The 24,789-nt window shown below is 39.6% G+C and overlaps 1 protein-coding gene across 1 annotated transcript in view; it reads left to right on the forward strand.

The window, feature by feature from the left end:
- Window positions 1-1,760: 1,760 nt before the first annotated feature.
- Window positions 1,761-24,789, forward strand: part of SPOCK3 (SPARC (osteonectin), cwcv and kazal like domains proteoglycan 3) — a 171,729-nt gene continuing 148,700 nt past the window's right edge. The window contains exons 1-2 of the mRNA XM_069855785.1: window positions 1,761-1,848; window positions 2,002-2,169. Coding sequence (XP_069711886.1) covers window positions 2,002-2,169 — 168 coding nt within the window. The 5' untranslated portion in view covers window positions 1,761-1,848. The remainder of the gene's footprint in view (window positions 1,849-2,001; window positions 2,170-24,789) is intronic.

A 24,789-nucleotide genomic window follows, 5' to 3' on the forward strand; every position in this document is an offset into this window, starting at 1 on the left:
TGTAGTTACAGTTTATGACCAACCTGAAAACTTGCTAAAATCAGTCAAAATCTCATATTCCCTTCTCTTTTTGTATGAAGTGGCATTTTTCTGCTAATCAGATCTGAGAATATCCTGATGGCTTTGGCCCTAGTTTCAAGTCTGAAAGTAATTCTCAAATTTTACCATGGAGAATACTTTCAGATACTACACTAGGAATGTTGTGTTCTCTTAACCTACTTCTTAGCAAGTTGTGGTGGGTTAGCCTTGGCTAACAGCAAAACTTCTACCCAGATACTTGCAGCCCCTCCTCCAGTAGGACAAGGACAGAAAATAGGAAGAACTAGATGAGAACCACAAGAAGGATGTTGAGGCTCTGGAGTGAGTCCAAAGAAGAGCAACAAAGCTAGTGAGGGGGCTGGAGAACAAGTCTTATGAGGAGCAGCTGAGAGAGCTGGGGTTGTTTAGCCTGGAGAAGAGGAGGCTGAGGAGAGACCTAATTACTCTCTATAACTACCTGAAAGGAGGTTGTGGAGAGGAGGGAGCTGGCCTCTTCTCCCAAGTGACAGGGGACAGGACAAGGGGGAATGGCCTCAAGCTCCGCCAGGAGAGGTTTAGGCTGGACATTAGGAAAAAATTTTTCACGGAAAGGGTCATTGGAACAGGCTGCCCAGGGAGGTGGTTGATTCACCTTCCCTGGAGGTGTTTAAGGCACGGGTGGACGAGGTGCTAAGGGGCATGGTTTAGTGTGTGATAGGAATGGTTGGACTCGATGATCCAATGGGTCTTTTCCAATCTGGTGATTCTATGATTCTATGAGAAAGCTCATGGGTTAAGATAAAAGCTTGAACGTTGCTTAACAATTATTGTTGCAGACAAACCAAACTTGACATGGAGATTAATTTATTGCTATCCCAAACATGCAGCAGCCGCATGCCTCTTCCCACAGAGGCCACCCCTGCAGTCCCTGTCTCCATCCAGCTACGAAAAGCTTGTGACATCCAGCCAACACAAGCCTAGAAAAACAGTGTGTCACTCAAGTCTAGGGAATAAAATGAACATTACAAAATTGGATTAAATAGGTCATCAGAGTGGCAGATGTAATTAAAAATTAAATATTGAGTCAGCTATGCTGGAAAGGTAATAGAATGATTTATGCACCTTGCTCATTTCTAAATTAAACTAATTCAGGAAAGAAAACAGATGGAACTGAAGGCATTGAGCTAACAAACAGCTGCAGTTTAAGAAACAAAAAGCCAGAAATAAGGGGAAAGGCGTATTATGTTCGTACAAAAGGGAGTAACACGGGTGGCACCGCGGTGCCAGCCTGTGGCCTTCAGAGGCGATGTGACAACTCTCGTGTCCCGTTTCCCCTAAGGTGCAGGAACTTCGATCTCGAAATTACTGGGAGATTTTACGCCTTGTATCCGCCTGAGGCTTTTCGCAGCCTTCGCTCGGGGTGCGCGACGCCAGCGCAGCTGCGGACACGTCCCGGCGCTCCGGGGCGCGACGAGGGCGGCCGGCGGCCCCGGCCCCGCAACCGGCGGCGGCGGCGGGGCAGGCCGGGGCGCGGCAGCACGTGGCGAGGGGGCGTGGCCACAGCGCATCGGGGCGTGACCGGCGCGGAGGGGGCGTGGCCGGAGATGAAGGGGCGCGGCCACGGCGAGGCGGGGCGGGGCCGGCGCGGAGTGGGCGTGGCCACTGCGCATCGGGGCGTGGCCATCGCGGGGGGTGGGCGGGGCGAGGGGCGTGGCCGCCGCGCGGCGCGGCGCGGGGGTCGCGGGGCCGCAGACAGCGGCGCGTGCGGGGAGGGAGCGGGCGGCCTGCGCGGCCGCGGCGAGGAGCGCGGTGGCGGAGCCGGCGGCAAAGGTGACGGGTTTCTGGGCAGCGCTCCCTCCCCTCCCCTCGTCCTCCGACTCCCCCCACCCCTCCCCCCCCCGCCGCTTCGGCGCCCCTGTCGGGTGGGCGAGGGGACCCGCCGGTGCCGTGGGTGACCCCCTGCTCGCGTCTCCTCTCGCGCAGATGCTGAAGGCGGCAGCCCTCGTGTGCGTGTGCGCGGCAGCCTGGTGCGGCGCGGCGCTGGCGGCCGCGGGCAGACCGGACAGCGGCAATTTTCTGGACGATAAACAATGGCTCACGACCGTCTCCCAGTACGACAAGGAGGTCGGGCAGTGGAACAAATTCCGAGACGTAAGTTCAACCCTCCCACCCCGCTGCGGCTGGCGGGGTTCGACCCTCTCGACCCCGGGCTGCGAGCATCCCCGGGGCGGCCGGGGCTGGGGTGCAGCTTCGGCTTCCCCCGCTTCTCCAGCCTGGATTCTCGTCGCCGTGCCCGGCGGCGCTTGGGCGGCAGGAGCGAGGTCCCGCCGGGAGCCGCTCGTCGCCCCACCGGGAGCCGCTCGTCGCCCCGCCGCTCCCCGGCTCCGTTAAAAGGCAGCGGAGAGGGAGTTGCGTTCGTCCTTCCCCGTTTCCCGCCCCGCTGCGGTGCCCGCTGAAGCGCCGGCTCGATCCGCGGCCGTTCGGCGAGTGCCGCCTGGGGCAGAGCCGCCCGGGCTGCCCGGTCTCACCTTGCCGCTGTCACCAGCTGCCCGTGCAGCCCGGGGTGGGGAGGCTTTGCGGGAGGTGTTGGGAGTGCGGGTCGCGGCGGGGAAGTCTGCTAGAAAAGGCGGCAAGTTGTATAAATGGTGCGTCCGGAGCGCCTCGCACGGAGCGCGTGAACATCAGACCTGGTCTGACCCGAATCTCAGCGGTTACGAAACCTGCTGCTCTAAGGTGGCTCTCGTGCTCCGGAGAGCTCGCACGGAGCTCCTTCTCTTGTTTCTTGAAAGTTGAGTGAAGCCAAATAATTTCTCAAATCCTTCACGTTTCTTTCAACGAAAACTGAGCATTTCTCTTGCTCTTTTAATAGCCTACGTTCTTTGGTGTTGTTTTTAAAAATCTGAATTCTAGGCATGTAAAAGAAGTTTTTATTTAGCTTTACTGTATTGCTCACCGTATTTCTTTGATTTGGTATAAAGCATTGATTTGGTTTGCAGTTTCTGAGTCAACAGGTTTCTTGTGCTACAGCTTGCTGGTGACTATGGTTTGCCATAGCAAACTTAAGTATGTGTCTCCAAGAAGTCTTTTTTTATCTTTCTGAGAGCTGTAGTGTGCTTGTGATGCATGGATTTTCTAGCTTTGTATATATGTTGCATGTGGGATGAAAACACGTCTGTTTATGTTAAGTAACCAGGAACGAAAAGCTACTGTTAGAGTTGTGGGAGAACTTAATTTGTCAGTAGTTTCTATTAAACAGCATAATTTTAGTGTTTGAGAGCATGCAAATTAGCTTTCAGGTATTTTTGTTTGCTTTGAATATCTCAAAACCTATGTTCATATGAAGAAAACCTTGTTCAGTGTACTGTACTTTGGGACCTCTGCTTTTGGCGAAAAAAATATGCAGTCCTATATAAATGTTTTAGGATGAAAGGCTCCTGCTAGAAAACTCCAAAATAAGTACATCAGTTATGTTTTATAATTGGGCAAAGTCATTTATGTAAGGACTGCCCTGCGAGGCTGAAGAAGCTAAGTGCTCTCTAATGATTGTCTCCTGGGTGCCCACTGACATATACTGTAAAATTGGATATTAGCCAGATAATTTATTCTGTGACAAGTAGGTGTCCCCAAGGGTTTTAAGAGTGGCTGCTTTGAGGAAGTATTGCGTACAGATTCTTACGAGGCAATTGACAAATATGCTGGCTTATTTATTTTTACAGTGTTTTAAGTTACATAAGCCTGGTACTTCCATGAGGAATATACTTTTATTTCTTGTGCAGAATGATAGTATCCTGTTAATTGGTGCTCAATCTGGAATATTTATGGATAGTGTGGCCCTAATACTTGACAAGGATCTCCCTTTAAGGCATGGATGGTTTTCAGTAATTCATCACATACAATTGTAAAAAAGTTAAAAAATTTTGAGGTAATCTACCTGCACAAGAACACATTAGAAAAATATCTTAATTGTACGAAACACTTATGGCTTATTCTTTAATATAACACGGTGGAGAAATTTTATTAACACAGTAAGGTTTTATATAATTGGTAAATCTACTTGCGTGACTGTAATTTGTTGGTTTTGAAATTGTGTTTAGCAATTTAATTATAGATTCAAATGTGGCCTGCTGTTAAGGAGCAGCATTACTGTGTTTTAAACATATGTAGGAGTAACTGTCTTGCGGAATTAAAATCAAAGTAAAGGTATGCGAGGCCTGTGTTTGTAGTCTAATTGTCTGGTGAGAGAGTAGCATATTTTTTTTGGCTTCAGATACCCTACAGATGTAAGGGTGAGATGCAATTCTGGTGTGAAAAGAAGTATTTAAAGGCTTAACTTGAGACTTAACTGACAGGACTGATTAATGTGGAAGATAATGACCCTGACTTCTGTCTCATTGGCTCAGTTTCTTACGAGTTTGAGATCACAGTGAGAAAGAACATAATCATTTAAGAAAAGGAACCCTTAGAAAACCTAATAAACCAGGGTATGATCTTTCTTTAAGAACAAAACCAACAACATGTCCTGTCCCCCCTGCCCCGTACCTCACCTTAACATCCTCTAAAATGTCAGATTTGTCAGTAAAGGTTATCATTAACATGATAAAATTAGCTAAGATTTTTAGAGTACTTTGTACAGGCAAAACCGTAACTGACTCTTCAGTTTTCTTTTGATCATTCTGAAAAATCTGTTGAAAATAATGAAATAGATTCAGGCAAGGACTGTGCCCTAACTTGGAACAGTGGGAAGCTAGGTGCATATAGAGGCTATCTTCTTTTTCATGTGCAAAAATTGAGAATCGTCTCTTTCTTAGACAGGAGACTTTTCATCTTAAAGATGGTGGTGGGGGTTTACAAGAATATGTTTACTTTTGCCTGTAGCACCTGGAAAAGAGTAGTTTTTAAACAAGTCTTAGTGCTGCTGCAGTCCAGTTGCTGAGTAACTACAGCTCTTATGTCTGTTACTAAAATAAGTCTCTGGGTTGATGTGTTTATTAATGCTTTTCAATGTCCTTGGTTAAGCTGCTTCAGCAGCTGATGGTGTAATGATGCTGGGATGTCGTAGCCTATGTGTAGGTATCAATGTCCCATCCCGGAATCAAGAACCACACGCTCACGTCCAGGCCTGACTTGGTGGGGGGGGGTTGTCGTTTATCTGTGCAGCAACCTGAAGGCCAACAAGGTCACTCCCAGGGCAAAAATCAAAAGCAATAGTTATTCTGGCATGCTTAAACAGGCCAAAATACTCAGGTGCACAGCCAAGACATAGGAGTGTGACTTCCCAAAGATGCATGAACGAACCCCAGCGTGTTCAGATCACAGTCTGATCCCTGAATGCAGCTGAGTTCACTCGGATCCGATCCAACACGTGTGCCGTAAGGTAACAGGAGGGAGTCGGAGAGAAAGAGAGAGAAGGGAAAAGGAAAGAAATTACCACATCGATGGACAGTGGCAGTTCCTCGGGAATACATGGTCGCAGCAACAGTTTCTTCCAGGCTGCGTGGTCCAGGGTAGTCTGATCGAAGTGATGGTTGAGAGAGAGCATGTGTGGGAGTGAGAGCGCAGAAGTGAGAGCCTGCTATGTGGTTCCTTGAGATTTCTTTTATAAGGCTCGTCTGACCCCCACTAGCACATGTTGGGGTGGTCTCGCCATGTGTCTTTTGGGAGGGTCCAGCCCGAGCAGTCCAGCAGGTGGAGGAAGGCTGAGTGGGGTGGTGCAGAACAGTGCCTGCTACTGCATCACCTGCCCCTGCAGCAGCCAGCTCCGAGAGCCGTACTTAACTCCTACCATTGAACCTGATGTCACAGACAGCTTCTCTGGTGATATCCCAAGCTCTGTCCTTAGGGAGGTTTGCTACTGCACAACTTCCATTATTTGTTGCTGGCGCCACAAAACACATGCAAATGGCCAGCCTTCAGACAAAATGTTTAAAGCAAAGAAAGAAGCAAAGTCGGGCTTTATGTTCCACCCCATGACTTAAACATTTGTCACAGAACTCAAATCCAAAACTCAGGTCCATGCATTTGGTAAGTTTAGGCAGCTCATGTTAGGATCTCCTTTGAAGGTATTTACAGAGAGGGTTTTTTTGGGTGGTTTTTTTTGTTGTTGTTTTTTTTTTACAGCATTAGTGAAATCTAAACCTCTGTGTTTGGAAAGGATGTGTATCAAATGCTAGGTCTCCATACCAATTCAATAATTGTCAGCACTTGTTATTCTTTTATGTATGTGGAGGTTTAAGGCTTCTGAAAACCAAGCACCCTCTTCTCCCACCAACAAAGCTCCCCACCGACTGTTCACTTGGTGTTTCTTTACTGTTGTGAGCAGAAAATCTCTGACCAACTGTACATCCACACAACTGCATTTCTTTACAACTAAGAAGAACAAAAGCTGTTTGCAAAAGACTTGTGATGAATCCTTTTTAACTTTGTTGTGTGATCACCATGTAAATATTTGGAAGGTTTTTTTTTGAGAGTGGAATACTGATAACCTTATTTGAAGAGGAGAAGGACTTCCATTCATCAAGTTTTTTTGCCTTAGGCTAGAATCCCTCCTAGTTTATGGAGGATCCTGAATGTACTTTGGTGGAAGTCAGTATTTAGGATCAGATAGTGTAGCACTCATCAGTCTTTCCTCACTGATGTTAACTTGTTAGTTGTGAAAATAGGTTCAGTAGGTTTGTTTGTCCTGTACCTTTTTATGATTCAGGATAAGTAAAACATACTTCTTATTAGTGGATAGGACAGCTCTTTTACTACATACATGTGTTTTGGTAGAGAGCTATAATTAAGACATTAGAAAAAAATGGAGTTGACAACAAGAAAGGTGAACTTCATTATGTTGTCCAAGGCCTAATTAGTGCAAGAACTTGCTAATAAGTAGAATTTGTTTTTTAGGTCAAGGCGTTGTATCCATTTTCCACATGCCAGTTGGCTACTTCAAACTGGTTATTGGCCATTCTAAAGTGGTATAAGTCTTTCTCTTTTTAAAAATGATTTATTTTGTATGATCTTAGTTTTATTAATATGTGGAGGAGGAAATATTTTGAAAACTAGGAGATCTGTCAGAACACTGAACGGGTGTTCTGTACCTACACCTATAATTACTACCTTTAAAATGAAGCTAATAATGTAAGACTTGACCACTGTTTTTTTAAACAGTGAGATATAGGAAAATGTTAGGGATTTGCATTAATTTTAGTTAATCAAGGAAATTTAAGAAGCTATTTAATTATTCAGCTCTCCTAAACTGAACATGGTAAGTTATAATGGGAGGGAGTAATGGACATGTTAGATTTTGATTTCTTCTGATTTTTATATGTTCTTTTAGTTTGTTCTCTCCTTTTTTCTTTCACCTAATTACTTCTCCTCTTGTTTATTTTTGCTGCTTATTTCTAGGTACAGGTATTTTTTGGTCTACAACGGCAGAGTCTACTAATCTGAAACTATTGTCAACATTGAACTCTTAACTCTCTCTTGAAAGGCATATATAAAGAGCTTGAAAGCTCTTTATATAGCTAACATTTAGGTGTTAAGTGGACTGTAATGTGCTTTTCCTTAGATTGCCCTCATAATCTAAAGTAAAGCTGATAACATTGTTTCATCTTGTCTTTATCTCCTTTCTCCAAAGAATAATCTTAATTTTATTTGCTGTAGGTTGTTTAGTGGATATGGATAACCAGTCTTCTCTTGTCTTACCATTAAATCTTATTGAGATTGACTCTAGCCATCTGTGCTTATTATAGTGTAGTATAAATAGCTTTGTAATACACTAATAGATGGTAACAGTAACAGAAACTGCATAGGCTGTGTTGCTTTTACATAAAGGAAAGATGTCTGGAGTAAGAGGTATATTAGGAAGCTGCATGTAGAAAACAATTGAATATGAGTGAATTGGAATATCTATTTTTTTAAGCTAACACCATCAATTTATTTTTTTCAGTCTCCGCTGTGCCTATTATTTCATAATAGTTGAAGCATTTAAAGTAACTAGCTGTGGAAAGGAGAAATAATACCTTGATTGGCTTAATATGTTTGCAAGTCTGGAGTTTTCAAGTGTCACTTTTTCCTTTAGATAGGCTCTTCAGTTTTAATGAGGAAACTTTTAGCCTAACCAAGGGATTTCTGTCTTTCGCCTATGATTATACAACAGGTACTTTTAGTAAAATCGTTTGTTTTGCGTTCTGGATATTTTTCTAATGTAGACTTCTGTAAAAGTTGTGACCTTCAATTTGCAGTGATGTTTTTACTATTGCTTATTACTTAATCTGACCTATTTGGATGATTAGTAACTGCAGATGAGCAGCTTTTTTTTTTTTTTTTTTTTTTAAGTCTCCATTTGACTATGCTTAGTTCTAAAAATCTTCCTTGTTTGCCTTAGGAACAAACGTTATGGAAGCAATGATAGTAAATGCTAATGTACTATATTGTATTAAAAGTTCTTTTAATTTCCATATTTCTTGGAGTTTAATATCTGGAAGACACGTTCCAAGCTTCACTGAGCATTCTCACCTAATGTGACTGGTGAGTAGTTACTTCTTAGATTATTTTTTTAAATTATTTTTCACTTTTGTGTTCTCTTCTCACCTCATTTCATACGGATACAGTAGCAAAAATTACTGTAGGACTTGATAATTTATCTAAGAAAGGTGGTGCAATGTAAGGCAGTAGCCTTGGACAGGGTGCATGGATAGCTGGTATGAAACTGTAGCGCATGACAGCTGTTTCACATTACAGTGAGGATGTGATTTTACTGCTCTGTTATTATTTTCATGAGTGATTGCTTTAAGAGAACACAATAAGAAAGTAGATTTTAAAGGCAATAATCCAAACTTTTTGGTATTTTCCTACTTCCAGAGAGTATTCTTTTGATATGATGTTACTAAAGGCTATCCAGTGCTTGACATTTTTCTGCAGAAAATTCTTATGAGCTAGTTTTTATTTTCTTAATTGTTGTGCAATCATTGTCTTAAAGGATACTGTTAATTCTTTGCTTGTTCAGCATCTCTCTAAAAAGGTCTGCAAGTCATCAGAATAATTTTATGTAGTGTACTAGTACTAAGGCCTGCATGGAGCTGAAAACAAAATCCTTTGACATTTTTGAGCTTGCATTGATGATTACATACATTCTAGTTATTCAGTCTCTGTAGCAATGAGAAATACAGAACTTACTGGTGATTCGAGACTACATCAATAGACAAGGGAAAATGAATGGATGGTCATATTCAGATGGTAGTGGTCAACAGCTCAATGTCCAGATGGAGATCATTGATGAGCGGTGTCCATAAGGGATGTGTTCTGTCACTGGTGTTGTTTAATGTCTTCATCAGTGATGTAGACAATGGGATTGAGTGCACCTTCAGCATGTTTGCAGATGACACCAAGCTGAGTGGTGAGGTTGACACCCCTGAGGGACAGGATGCCATCCAGGGGAACTATGACCAGATGGAGAAGTGGGCTTGTGAAAATCCTACAGGGTTCAACAAGGCCACGTGCAAGGTCCTGCATCTGGGTTGGGGCAACCCTCAGTATCGGTACAGGCTGGGGGATGAAGATATTGAGAGCAGCCTTGCAGAGAAGGACCTAGGGGTGCTGGTGGATGAGAAGCTGGATATGAGTCGCCAATGTGTGCTTGCAGCCCAGAAGGCCAATTGTGTCAGGCTGCATCAAAAGAAGCATGGCCAGCAGGCTGAGGGAGGTGATTCTGCCTCTCTGCTCTGGTGAGACCACACCTGGAGCAGCTCTGGAGCCCTCTGCATAGGAAAGACATGGACCTGTTGGAACAGCTCTAGAGGACACCCACCAAAATTATTAAAGACCTGAAACACCTGCCCTATGAAGAGAGGCTGAGAATGTTGGGGTTGTTCATCTTGGAGAAGACTCTGAGGAGACAACATAGACGCCTTTCAGTACTTAAAGGGGGTCTTAAAAGAAAGATTATTACAGTGTCTGTAATAATAGGAGAGGAGGTAATGGTTTTAAACTAAAAGAGGAGAGATTTAGTCTAGATATTAGGAAGAAACTTCTCACGCTGAGGGTGGTAAAACACTGGAACAGAGAGATGGTAGATGCCCCGCCCCTGGAAACATTCAAGGTCAGGTTGGATGAGGCTCTGAGTAGCCTGATCTAGTTAAAGATGTTCCTGCTCACTGCATGGTGGTTGGACTATATGGTCCCTTCCAATCCAAACCTTTTTATGATTCTGTGACCTGTTTTATATGACCTGTTTTAATAGCTGTTTATTAAAATAGAGGGAAGTTATTAATATGAAGACTGTGGCAAGTATATTTAAAGATGCAGGTTTCTTTAAAGATTTAGTGGCAGTTGTGTTGGTGACTGAAACATTGCTTTAGAAGACTATATGAACAATGATTCTTATAATATGAAAAGCAGCAATGCCAGGAATGTGTTGTGTAAAGTGCCCTTCCAACCTTTTGCAGAAGAATAAGTTAACTGGTTTGGTGACTTTTAGGAAGCTTACCTGAAACTTGGGAACTCTTTATATTCGTACAGTTTAGGGCCAGTACTTGATAATACGCTTTCCTATATATAGCGGCTCATTAACTTTTATCGTTACAGATTGTATTAAACCCAAAAGTTCTGGTTGTGCAAAGGCATTTCAGTTTTCAGGAGGCTGTATTGTGTAGTGCTGGCACAGATCAAGAAAAAGATTTGCTCTCTAAGGCCTGCAATGTGAGGGAATTAATTAGCTGTGATACTCTCTGACAATCTAGGCAACAAATTTATGCTGTTTTGTAGAATAAGAAAGAATAGCATTTAAGTTCATACTAATTTGATCTAGGGGTGTTTCCTTCTTTGTTCCAAATATGACAATGATTAGGACTGGTGCTTGATCAATGTTTCTTATACTAATTTGCCATTTAAAATAAATTTTGTTCTGTCACCTTCACAGCATTTTCTGTTGTGTATTGTCAGTAATTGAGGCCAATTACTCTTACATGAAAAATCACAAATAATGTTGGAATACAAGCCAGCTCAAATCCTGCGGAAGATGGAGAAAAAGCTTCTGAATTTCCATTAAGACATTCATTGAGATAAATATTTATTGTCTTAATCCAGAGTGTAAGTCTTTAAATGTACTATGGATTAGGTAGGAATCTTGTTTCTAAACCCCAGAATGAAAAGGATGAACGTGAAGAAGCCAACAAAGGGCTATCACATTCCTCAGTGTACTGCAAATATTGAGTGGTGTTCCTTACATGAACTAGATTGAAGTACACTAACTGCATGTCTGTTCTTATAAGTCTTAATAAATCCAGCATTTCCCTAGTAAACCGTCAAGCTGCTGAGTTTTTCATGCGTGTGCTCAATATATGTAAAAATTGAATCTTTTTAACTTTACTCAGAAATTCTTGGTAGGGAGTTACAAGGTCCTGTTTTGGTGAGCTCTGATACTCAGTCATGGATGGGCAGAATTTCTTTACACTAGTGATGAAAAGACTCAGTCATGCTTGGAAAACGGGCATTTGGTTCCACCTGTGACGTGATGTTCATGATCTCCTTAAAAGAAAATATTGTCTTAAAGAATGCAGGGATGTACAGCCAAAACTTCATTGGAGTTACTGTAAGTAACGCTTTAATGAAGTTCAGTGCAACATAATGATGAATCATGGGATTTTGCACTGAGATCTGCAGATGTAGTCTCATAAAGGTGGAAAAGGAGGGATATTGCAGAAGTAGACTTAACTATGTAGTTTTGTGGTGTAGTCAAACTAAAATAGAAGTATAAAACCTCAGAACATTTCAGTGTTCTTCTCTGGGACTGAACATGCATCGATAAACTGGATTCTATGCAGCCTTAATCTTCAGGGATCTGTATGCCTGGTTTACACAAAAGCTACCATACCTTTTTGACATATGTAAATAGTGAACAAAGACAGATAAGACAGATGTTTACAGTACTTACTTTTTTTTTTGTATTTCCTGTTATTGCACAAGAATGATAGTTTCTTAGGGCATATGAAACTTCCACTTCTTTTCCTCCAAGTTTTCTAAATTTGAATTGTAGCATAGCTTCTGTAATTTTAAGATGTAAGCAAAGTTTGTCCTCAAGAGGTTTAAAGTTAATGGAGTTAATTCCAGCTGGAGGCCGGTCACAAGTGGTGTTCTTCAGGGCTCAGTGCTGGGTCCAGCCCTGTTCAATGTCTTTATCAATGACCTGGATGAAGGCATTGAGTGCACCCTTAGCAAGTTTGCAGATGACACTAAGCTAGGAGGTAGTGTTGATCTGCTGGAGGCTCTCCAAAGGGATCTGAACAGGCTGGACTGCTGGGACGAGACCAATGGCGTGAGGTTTAACAAGGCCAAATGCCGGGTCCCGCACCTGAGGTACACAACAGCCCTATGCAGTGCTACAGACTAGGAGAAGTCTGGCTAGAAAGCTGCCTGGAGGAGAGGGACCTGGGGGTGTTGGTTGACAGCCGACTGAACATGAGCCAGCAGTGTGCCCAGGTGGCCAAGAAGGCCAATGGCATCTTGGCTTGTATCAGAAACGGTGTGACCAGCAGGTCCAGGGAGGTTATTCTCCCTCTGTACTCGGCACTGGTGAGACCGCTCCTTGAATACTGTGTTCAGTTCTGGGCCCCTCACCACAAGAAGGATGTTGAGGCTCTGGAGTGAGTCCAGAGAAGAGCAACAAAGCTGGTGAGGGGGCTGGAGAACAAGTCTTATGAGGAATGGCTGAGAGAGCTCGGGCTGTTTAGCCTGGAGAGGAGGCTGAGGAGAGACCTCATTGCTCTCTATAACTACCTGAAAGGAGGTTGTGGAGAGGAGGGTGGTGGCCTTGTCTCCCAAGTGACAGGGGACAGGACAAGAGGGAATGGCCTCAAGCTCCGCTAGGGGAGGTTCAGGCTGGACATTAGGAAAAAATTTTTCACGGAAAGGGTCATTGGGCACTGGCAGAGGCTGCCCAGGGAGGTGGTTGATTCACCTTCCCTGGAGGTGTTTAAAAGATGGTTGGATGAGGTGCTGAGGGAAGGGCATGATTTAGTGTTTGATAGGAATGGTTGGACTCGATGATCCAGTGGGTCTTTTCCAACCAAGTGATTCTGTGGTTGAGTCACCATCCCTGGAGGTATTTAAAAGACGGGTGGATGAGGTGCTCAGGGACATGGTTTAGGGGCAGTACGGATGGTTGGACTTGGTGATCCAAGAGGTCTTTTCCCACCTGGTGATTGTATGATTCTATAAAAGTTCTAGTGTTATGGAGTATTTGATGTTCAGCACACTGGAAAGTTGAGCTTCTGTGTTTTTTATAATAACCATGAATGCATGATGTGCATGTGTGAGTGTATGTGCATACACATGCACAGACTAACTAGCGTCTCAGATCAGTAACAGTTTAAAGAGATTTTATTCTGTCCATCCTCCATGCTGCGGGGCGAAATACATCATCATGTCTGCAGATTTTATGTTGCTATCAGATCTTGATGTCCCCTATATTGCTGATCATTTTTTGGTGTATACTGAGTGTGACATGGATTTAACAATGTTTATGGTGTGCAGAATAAAAGAATAATTTTGTATTTATATCTCAATATGAGGCAAATGTCTGCTGTAGTTTAAGTTCATTGACTGGAAGAGATACCTTATTTTTTACATGCCTTTAAGTGTCACATAAGAAAAAGACGAACATGACTACAAATGTCTAGAGATTTCCAAAGAAGTGTTTCTCTTGACCTCCAGTTTCACCAGGAAAGGTAGAAGTTATGGAAAATATTTTAATAAAATCTGTGAAATTATTCTGTGAAACAAAATAGAATCTAGCAGTACTTATCTAGTTGTAAAATGTGACAGTGTCTTACATAGTGTACATTTGAAAAACATCTTTTTTTTGTCAAAGTGATACTCCTTTAGATGAAAAATAAGATTATCTTGATTTTCTTTTTTTTTACAAGGAGTTAGACTGTGGCTTTCTGGCTCAGTGTGAAACTTTTTTCTTAAGATGTTTAATGTTACTGTCGAAAGATTAATAATCAAAAGCACCTTTTATTAATAATATCTATATAATTTTTCTTTCCACAGATATTTCTGCTTTTTAATATTTATTCCTATGCAGATAAAATTAGTAATTTGCACATGCTTAATTCCCACATACACGAATCCTACTCTTGATTGGTTTTATCAGAAAGAAATTTTTTTACTGAGTAAATGTACTAGTTGAAACTAAAATTTCTATAACTGCATAATTCTATACATTATTTATGCAACTGATATAGAATATATTGGCATTCATCATTTACCTATAGTGCAGTAAAATAAAATTAAGCTTGGAAATCCAATAGATGTATCTTCAGATTTGACAACTGAGTTTTTCAGTTGCTTAACTTAGGTTGCTTTAGCGAAATGGCTTGCTCATTAGACCAAAAAATCTGCCAAGAGTAATCAAGCATAGGGATGAAACAAAAGACAGTGTGATTTACTGTTTTATACTTGATGTTTATCAAGCAAAATTCTTGATTGAAGAAAAAAGAGAGAAAAAGAAAAAAATCTTCATAATGCTAAATAAATTACTATCGTAAAATTTGAAAAACCTGTGATGTGTAGTCAGCTAATCCAGTCGTGCCTAAATTTTTAAGAGGAACTCTTTCAAATAGGGTATTTTTTAGGAGATTTGCAGGAAGTGAAGTGTTTCTACTGAAGTACTTCTTTTCCACCTGTATCAAACCTTGCTTGTGAATTTCTTGGCATAATGTTATATTAGACTGGATCTCAACTTAGTTTATGGGGAGTCTTTCCTTGTCTAATTGAGGTGACCAAGAATGTGTTCACTGATGTTTGTGAGAGGTGGAGTAAATCTTTAATTGTGCCAATCTACTTACTTAAAGTCATTATTTGAACTTCAGTTCTACAAAACAGACTTCTGAATATATTTTACATCATGGATAAAGGGAAAGAAAGCAAACTTGAACTGAAGAACAGATTAAGTCATTCATGCAATGATAACATCTTATACTAGAAAATCCTATGGGGTGGTCTAAAGTAGAATACGTGTCATGACTGTTTTGTGGTGTGTTGTCTATTCTCTTTTTTTTTCCCCCCCCCGCCTTTTTTGCTTTATTGTGTATAAGTTCCTAATTAGTTGTTACTTCTTGAAGCACAAAGAAAACATTGTTTCCTTATTTGATAAGCTATTGCATTTGATTGGGGATTTTATTTCTCTTTTAAAATGAATTATTTTCCTGAATATGTTGTTACTTTTTTTTTTTATTCTGCTCCCCTCTACCTCCATTTGTGAGGTGAAGGCAGAGAAGAAATCTTCAGTTTCAAAAATATTTCATTTTGGCTAATTCATCTCAGAGGGTTTCTGTTTGTGTATCCACAGTCTGTGTCTGATTCTTTTGCTGCATTGCTTCATGGAGTGGTGGGTAGATGCTGTGCTGCCTTACATGCCAAGCTTCTACAATGAACTACATTTTGTATGATGTACTCTGCATTCTCCTCTATCTGAATTCCATGTTGCACTGTGCTAATTAACTAAAACAAAAAAAAAATCCAAAACGACAGGCATAACAAAGCTGTGCAATGCATGGCAAGACAACACTACTGGATCTGAAAGGCCATTTATATAGTTGATGATAATGCTATTAAAAACTAAAGCTGAATAACCTATTTTTGGGGAGGTATTAAAGCATGTTCTGCATGCCTTAATTCTGTGGGAAATTATGACAGTTCACAGCAAAGCTAAGCGCTGAGGTGAATTTACCATCTCAGTATTTAAATAATTTCTTTAATTATTTAAGTATTTTCTTAAAGAAGGTTTTGAGTGAATGGTGTGCTTGCTTAAGTATCTGTTAACAAAAACCTGTTTTGTTTGTGTGTGTATTCTGTGGAATTTGGCTGTGACTCTTAGATAACACTTTCTGCTTTTCAAAGTACAGTTACTGTTTATTTTTGTGTTTTTCATTTAGGAGTTGCAGCATGCCTAATGTCTATTACAAACCAGGGCAATATTACCTCACCCCAATACTCTTCCTTTGCTGAATGCTTTTTGGAAGGCCTTGATTACCTTGATTGCAAAACCTGAAATTTGAAGCAGGAATGAAGCCTATTGCATAGACTACCAGGAATGAAACTTGTATTTTTCCTGTTGGGAATTTTTAATTTTTGATGTTTTTTACTGGTTTTAGAAGGTATTTTCTCCTTACAAAGGTTCTTTTATTATGTATTGTACTATGAAAAATGGGTTTTGGTGCCACTACCTGTTAAAGTAAGGTATGTGAAGATCTGAAATTGTTTTTGTACATTGACTAAAATTCTGTTTTTTTAAGATTAGGTTTAAAGTGTACCCCTTGCTTGGACTTGACTAATGGTTAGTAGACCTTTCTGGAGTATGTAATGACTTGAAAGATTGTGTTCAGAAAGTATATTGTGGAGAGTGAAACTATATGCCATACATTCTATGTTCTTTACGTTCCTTTTACATTCGTACTTAAAGGAATATAAAAGAAAATTGAAGAATTTGTTTGGATTATTCTTATTTTGTATTTACTAAATTTCTTAAATAGCAAAACACAAATGTCAGTTTCTGTTAATTTCAGAGCAGAAAGAAGACAAAAGTTGTGGGCATTAATTCTGAGGTGGTCAAACAAGCTGTGCTATTACATTTTTATGGGAGAAAAAAGTGGATGTATTGCTCTACCTGTCCAATTATGCAGCTGTTACAATGTGATCTACACAACTTTTGAATCCACTTCTCTGGGTTCAGCTTGCTTTTAAGTAGTGCTTAAAGAAAGTTTGCATTCCTTCTTTTGACTTTTAATGGATGTTTCTCTATTGAAAACTAACAAATTTTTATTCCTAAATGTTAGTTGCATGAAAATTAGATTTTAGATTTCATAGAAGCAACACGAATATTTAGAATTAAGTTTTTATCTCAACTCTGCAGCAGCTTATGTTTCTCTGCACTGCTGGGTGTCTAGTATTTTTTTGCTGTTTAAAACAGTCTTGGTTCAAGTAGATTAATATTGCAGAAAGTAGAACTCTGCCGTCATACTACTTGAAATGTTCTGGTTCTTTTCTAAAAAAACTTAGTAACGCTGCTTTTGTGGTCTAATGAAACTTCCAAATTCCTTTTAAATTAAGTTTCTCATCATTATACAATATAAGTATCCAGAACATAGAATTTATAGAGTGAACTTCTGTATAGGGACAAATGATACTAGCACCAGTTAATATCAGATCAGGTGTGTAGGAACCTGTAGATTAATTTCTAGATAGTTATTTGCAGCTATAACTGTCCTGGGTAAGCACTGTTCTTTTGAGTATTTCAAACTTTATTCAAGATTAATATACATCAAGAAGCCCAAAGTCTTTTCAGTAGTTTACAAAGTTTATCTTACTAGAGATAACTTTGGAATTTTTGTGTTTACCAGTAAAGCTGAAAGGAAGATTGCGTTCAAATTTAAGTTTTCACTCAGTTTCTGCAGCTTCAACTACATACCCCATCTTTATAGTGTACTTTTCTGTGTCTCAAAAGTCTATGACCTTTCTTTCCTTTATGTCTGGAAACTCCCTACGTACCCCTGCCCATGACTTGCCTCTTTTAAAGTTAAACGTTTCTATAATAAACAAAAACAGAGTTTTTTGAACCTTCACTTGCAGGACATGGTTGTTAGAAACTTGCCTTATTTGTAAACCTACTTTTTCTTCTGTAAATGTTTTTTTGTTGTAGAACTCTCACAAGAACTGGCTGAAGAATACACGATAACTAATCACGTACAGCAGAAATCAAGAGCATGACCTCAATTGTTTTATATCCTGGGGGAGCACTTCATATATTAAGTGTAATATGAATGTCATAAACTGTGGGCCAGGTTTACTGTAGTAAACATATCCCGTAGTTTTTATACTTCTATTACTGCTGGAGTTGCTACTCTGAACTTAATTTGTAAGTTTGTTGACTTCCCTTGGAAAGTTTTGTGTTGGTGAAAAATTGTTTCAGGTTCTATAGGACTATTGATGAATTCAGAAGAAGGTGAAAGTAACTTTAAATTGAACACCTATAGAAAACAGTTGATTTTTAGATGTAAAATAACCTTATCCATTGGGATTTTAGTATATTTTTTTAATTGTTAAAAATAAAAAGAAAGAAGCATTGTGGACTTTTTTTGTGTGTAATTATTTTCATCAGATCTGATGGTTTACACTGAAATGTTTGAAACTGTAAACCGTCAGCTTGTCTTGATTAAGACTTTTTTGTAGGATACAAGGTGACATTTATTTGAGAAACTTGGTGTGGAAAATTGCAGAGTCAAAGACTTGTAGCATTAAATGTTACTCAGCACCCCCTGGGAAAAAATCACCAATGTACAATTTGTATGTGAAAGGTTTTCACGAGTTGTGGTGAGTATAAGGTAGAACTCTCATCTAGGAGTGAAAATGATATATGCTATCAGATTATCAAATAAAAATAATGTAAAATACATCATGAAAACTCTTGAATGAAAACTAGGTGTGTGATATTGATATTTACAATCCAGTGATATTATGCATTCCCAATGCACAGAAGCATAGAATGGTTTGAGCTGGAAGGGACCTGAAAGATCACCTAGTTCCAACCCCCCTGCCGTGGGCAGGGTCACCTCCCACTAGACTAAGCTGCTCCAAGGCCCCATCCAACTTGGCCTTGAACACTTACTGGGAGGGTGGCATCCACAACTTCCATGGGCAACATGTTCCAGGGTCTCACTGCTCTCATTGTGAAGAATTTCTTCCTAATGTCTAATCTTCCAATTTCAACTCAATTTCTGTCTTCTACACTACATGTTCTGCACTACGTGCCTGTATAAAATGTCTCTCCTCAGTTTTCCTGTGGCCCCTTCAGGTACTGGAAGGCTGCTATAAGGTCTCCCTGGAACCTTCTCTTGTCCAGGCTGAACAACCCCAACTTGCTCAGCCTGTCCTCAAATGGGAGGTGCTCCAGCCTTCTGATCATCCTTGTGGCCCTCCTCTGGATCCATTCAAACAGTTCCATATCCTTCTTATGTTCCTATGTTTGGGCTTCCACAACTGGACACAGTATTTCAGGTGGGGGTCTCACAGGAGTGGAGTAAAGGGGGAGAATCCCCTCCCTCAATCTTATTCTTACAGCTGCTTAACAATACTAAAATTTATTTTTTGTCTATGCATTGTTTCTCTCAGTATTTGTTGTTCCCTTGCTGCTTGTGTCACTTTAGTATGAAAGTATACAATATGATGCTACAGTATGGTTTCACAATAACCATTTTATTTCTTGATGGATTTTGGTGATTTGCTCTGTAGGTATATGTAGTTCTTGTATTTAAGATAAACAGACAAACGGAATATGCTGGATATAATTAAATTTTCTGGTTGTTAAGTTAGTATTAACAGACATGGTTATTTCACGAATAATTCTTTAATTCTTTATTTTTAGCATACATAGGCTAATTAAATGGATTAAATATGCTCAATATTTGCTTTCCGTTCTTAAAGGAGTAGTTTAATGTGCTTTACATTGTCACGTACTCTCCCGTTAGTGTTTATTGCTCTACTACCACTTTTTTCATATTATGTCTTGTGATTACTAACCAGTTGCTTTATTATATAACTAATGGAACAAAGGAAGCAAAGAGATTCTATGGGGAAACAGTGAAATCAAATGTTGATAAATATACAATATAAGCACTAGAAGGATGTTCTTACTGATGTAAAAAATTATAGCAACATTATGGTAACTGAATTCAAGCACAGTATTATGTGTTGTTTAGGCGCGAAAAGCAACAGGGCAGATATGTTGCTGTTTGCAGTTTTTTTGCTTTTGTGTCCATGTAAATGCACCTGAAATAGTATAGTTGAAGTAATGCAGGGCATTAAGCAAGCAAATTTATCCTGTTTCTGAGCAAAGCCTACAAAAAGCAATATATGCTCACAGTTCAATTGATTTTGGTGTTTGAATTGGGTGTGCAGAGGTGAGTTGGATATATCTGTGTGGTACTTCGAATAAAACCTATGGTTATACAACAAAATACTGAAGTGCCTTTGTATGGGGTAGCTTAATACACAATTCATTTTTACTAACTTCCGCTGAAATATTATTGTGGAAGTGTTAGTTGGCATGATTGTACACAGTAGTTAGTTTATTGAGCTTATTTGTGAACAACAGCCACTGAAAAAGTTACTGTGGCTAGCAGGTTATTGCTGTTGCTTTCTGAAACAAAGTTCATTGGCAATTTTGTAAAAGGCAATTGCTGATTTGTGGTGATTTGGAAGCAACTGAAAATCACTGCTCTTATCAAAAGGTTCCAACTGTATTTAACTTATGAGTTGTTAAACCTGAAACTTGGAAAAAAGCCATAATAAGTCAGTTTTTGATGTGCCTAAGTTCCTAACTAGGTAACTAAATTTTAATTCAAACTGAGAAAACAAAATGTATTTTAAAAAAATATTTGACATGGTTCAGAAATTTTACTTTCTCAACAATACTGCAGAGCTGTCCAAATGCTTATGGGTACTGGAGAAAGAGACCATGGAGGTCAGTGGCTCTGTTTACAAATACAATTCATAAATCAACTATACTGCTATAGCGTTTCTTGTGTTTCAGCTGAGACTTAATTCAGGATGCCAAGGTTTAGAAGTGACTTCTTTCTTGATTTCAGAATACCTATTTTCTTTCCTTTTGTTGTAGCAACTGCAGTATAGAGAGAGCCTTTAGTCTATGGGGGAAATTCTTTAGGCATTTGTTCAGTCATGGTTAACCTTGGCTTTTAACTGAAGGAGTAAGAGCAAAGGAAGGGATTACATTGAGAGAGGAAAATAAGAGTGTATACACTGAAAATTTTAGAATAGAAGGAACCTCATAAGGTTCTTGGTAGGCCACTCCTCCAGCCTGTCCAGGCCTTCTTGCAGAGGCTTTCTTCCCTCCTTAGTTTTAATTATGAATCTTAGTACTTTCCAGAAATCTCCTGGAGGAAAAATGATGGGATCCCAAGACAGCAAGTCAGCCTTCTTCCACTTCCAACTGGGTTTAAGGTTATTCCCTACAGGGACTTAGGATTTTTATTTCTTTTCTATCCTTTAATTTCAATGAAATTGTTGTTGCGTATGTACCCTTTTATGAACAGTAGATACTCTCCAAAACCACTCTTTTAAAGAAGATACAATATATACTTTTAACTATTTCTCAGATTTTTCTGTATGGTACAGGACTGATAAAGAGCATGACCTGAAATTCTTGGAAATATTTAGAGTACTTCATCATGTTGTGGGTTGGACTTTGAAGACAAAACGCTGATTAATGCACTCAGTGGATATGAATGTGTCATAACACTTTTTTCCTGCCCTGTATGTGATACGGTGCGGTACTTTCTCTGAAGCAGATGAAGGCACTACATGTTCTGTCAAGAACAGTGTTTTTGTAGTACTGCTACAGTCTACGGAGCCAGAGATATTGCTTTCTTTAGGGAGATAGGGAAAGCACAGTCTCAGTTTGTTAAGGAAGTGTAGCTGTATAGGTGAATTGCTCTTCTGTCACTCAAATAACCACATCCATTTATTTTCAGTAGTTTCAGGGAGAACCTTCAAAAACTGCTCAACAGAGTTAAAAATCGAAGGATCAGTAGTATATTCTGTAGAGGAAAAAAAAGGGGGAGAAATGAATGCATGTGAGGTCAATGTTTAAAAAAACCCCAACTTCATAGATGAAGCGATAGTGACACAAATGTGAGATATAATATACAGATATATCCACACTTAGGAGAGCATGTTCAGCCAAAAAGGGGAAAAATCTGCAGATGAGACATGAAGCAAACAGAACAGATTTGTGTATACTAGATGTCACTACCTAGTTATCTAGGGATCTGTTAAATAGTATTTATGAAGTTGCTGCTGTACGTACAAAGAAAAATTGTGAAACCTGTAAACTTGTCACTGAAATAGTTTGAATATAGCCTGAAGAAAAGAATTGCACATTTTTTTTTTAAATTATCTATGCAGAGATAAAGGCTTGTGATTTAAACCAAAATGCCTAAAACATTTTAAAAATGGATATAACTATCTTCAGATGGTTTTCTGAAATGAAACAGCTTTCCTTATAAACATTTTTTTCTTGTCCTACATAGTATTAAGCCTGAGAAACAATGAGAGTGGAAAGTAAAGATATTCTGAATGTAGGCCCTTCCTTTAGGGACTTTGTTTTAGGAGGGGAGTGAGAGAGGGGTCAAGCTAAAAAAGCATTTTAGTGACTCATTAACACCTGAAACATGGTGACTAAAGGCTTGCTTTCTCCTTCAGCCAAAAAAAAGAAAAGGTGGCCTTTTGTCAATAGGTGTCTTTTAAAAACATTCACTGATCGATTTTGTTTTTCTAGCTAGTCAGGAAGTGTTTTATTATGGACTCTAAGAACTCCTGTCTTCAGCCTAAAAAAAATTGTTTTGGCCACAGGATATACTCAGGAAAACATTCTGGAAAGAAGAATCAAAAGCAGACTGTTTTATATGAATGGACTATGTGAAGTAATTTTAAAAAGTCATTTGAATGCACTAAATGGAACTAAGGCATTTTGAGCAGCTGGGAATAAGTACTGGTTTTGAATAGGGTAATGCTTTTAAAAAGTCTTGAGAATTAAAAATGCTGATCTGTGTTGTGTAGAGGAATTACGATAATGACGACATGGTCAACAGTTCTGTTGCATTTAAAAGCAAAGGACAGATAGTACATACACTGGAAGAAAATCTTAGTGTTTACTTTTTTATTTTTTTAGTTTTTATCTTTCCTATTTGACCTACTCTTACAGCTGCCAGATCAAATATATGTAATGGAAAGCCTTTTTTTATTGCAATGGAACATTACGATGACTTAATTTTTGTCGGTTTATACACTGATTTTAGACTATAGGTGAGTCTGCTTTCCTCTTAGTGTTTATCAATAGCAGGCTGTGATTTGATATGTTTCTGTTTGCGTGCAGGATTCTTGGCCATGATTAATTTCATTTAATCAAAAATTCAACATGCCCTAGGCCAAACTGTTTTGAAGGTAGATGAGATATTCCAGAATAGAAAGAAATGCTTTTAACAGGTTCTATGTTGAATAACTTTGATCTGCAAAAATTTTTGTTTTATTAACCCTCATGTAAATTTTGGCTCTCATTGCAAGGCTGATGAACAAGGCCAATATGTTTATCATAAAATTTACCTCTCAGTCCTCATGTATTTGCTCTTCAGGATTAAAATGACCTTGTAGAGATTTTCGATTGGGTTCATTTAGAATTGCTCATTTTATTATGAGAAGACTTAACAGTTGGAAAATGATCCTCTCATAGTAAATTAAGTATTTGACAGCTTTTAAGTGGATGTGTTTTTTAGACAGTATAATGTAATGTAATTATTTTTTCATTCTGTCTGGTAGAGGGAGACTTGAAACTTCTACATATCTATACAGGTATCAACTAAAAAGAATTATAGTAAAGGACCATTTTCTTTGGTGGAAGATTGATATATTTTCCACATCACCTCGACGATATGCATTACAATTCACAAAGCTTCTCTTTTGAAAGAGTGAGAGAGCAAGCTGAATGTGTCATTGTGGGGGAGTGTTTCCTCGAATTGTTAAAAAATTGAAGAAAGCAAACAAAAGACTAGAGGCTTTCTTACAACAGAAAAATTGCAAGCTTCAAACTTTGTTTCAGCACATTCTCATACATACAGAACTGATGTCAGGCACAAGGGTTTTACAATTAATTTAGAGATTGTTGTTTTCATGACATGACTATCTACTCTTGTCCTGTTTGAACTCCAGTTCTTCTCCCTCTCCCTTGACCTACCTGCTCATGTTGTTCTTGAGCAGATGTAGGAATATCTGCTCCATATGACTCCTTCCAAAATAGTTTTTCTCTCTAGATAATTGCAAAATGTGACGTATTTCTTAGTGTATTACTTGTGTTTCATGAAAAGAGTATAGTGAATGACTTTAAGGGAGGTGATTCATACTGTATCAGCTGAATTATTGAGATGAATGAATTCCCCCAAAATGTTCAGTTCACACATCAACATAGGGATTTCCAGATGCATCAGAAAAAAAACCTGACAGATGGCTTTCCTTTCTCTGCCTTTCAGTTCCAAAGGGAAGTTCTTGCTACGTCTGCATTATATAAGTAAGTGACAGTTCAAGGATGGAACAATGGAAAGAAAAATTAGCTTTTCAATAATTGTATTCTTTATGACTAGTTTATGTTAAGTGAAAACTTACTCATGCACAGTGTTGAGAACTTGAACCTTAATGACTTAGGATGCATGCTTTCTCTCTGTAGTAGTGTCCTATTAAGACCCTGATATTTTCATATAATCCCGACCAATTTATTGTTCTACTACTATGACATTATTTTTCTGCCTTCTGCGACAAGGTGACCATCTTACTGGATGAGGGAAAGGCTGTGGATGTATTCTTCTTGGACTTTAGTAAAGCCTTTGACACAGATTTTCACAGCATTCTGCTTTGGAAACTGTCAGCTTCTGGCCTGCACAGGTGTGGTGGAAAACTGGTTGGATGGCCAGGCCCAGAGAGTGGTGGTAAATGGAGTTAACTCCAGCTGGAGGCCAGTGACAAGTGGGGTTCCCGAGGGCTCAGTGCTGGGTCCAGCACTGTTCAGTATCTTTATCAATGACCTAGATAAAGGCATTGAGTGCACTGTTAGTAAGTTTGTGGATGACGCTAAGCTGGGAGGTAGTGTTGATCTGCTGGAGGGTAGGGAGGCTCTCCAGAGGGATCTGAACAGGCTGGACTGCTGGGCTGAGTCCAATGGCATGA

This window comes from Phaenicophaeus curvirostris, chromosome 4 (genome assembly GCF_032191515.1).
Source record: "Phaenicophaeus curvirostris isolate KB17595 chromosome 4, BPBGC_Pcur_1.0, whole genome shotgun sequence".
Classification (NCBI taxonomy): domain Eukaryota; kingdom Metazoa; phylum Chordata; class Aves; order Cuculiformes; family Cuculidae; genus Phaenicophaeus; species Phaenicophaeus curvirostris.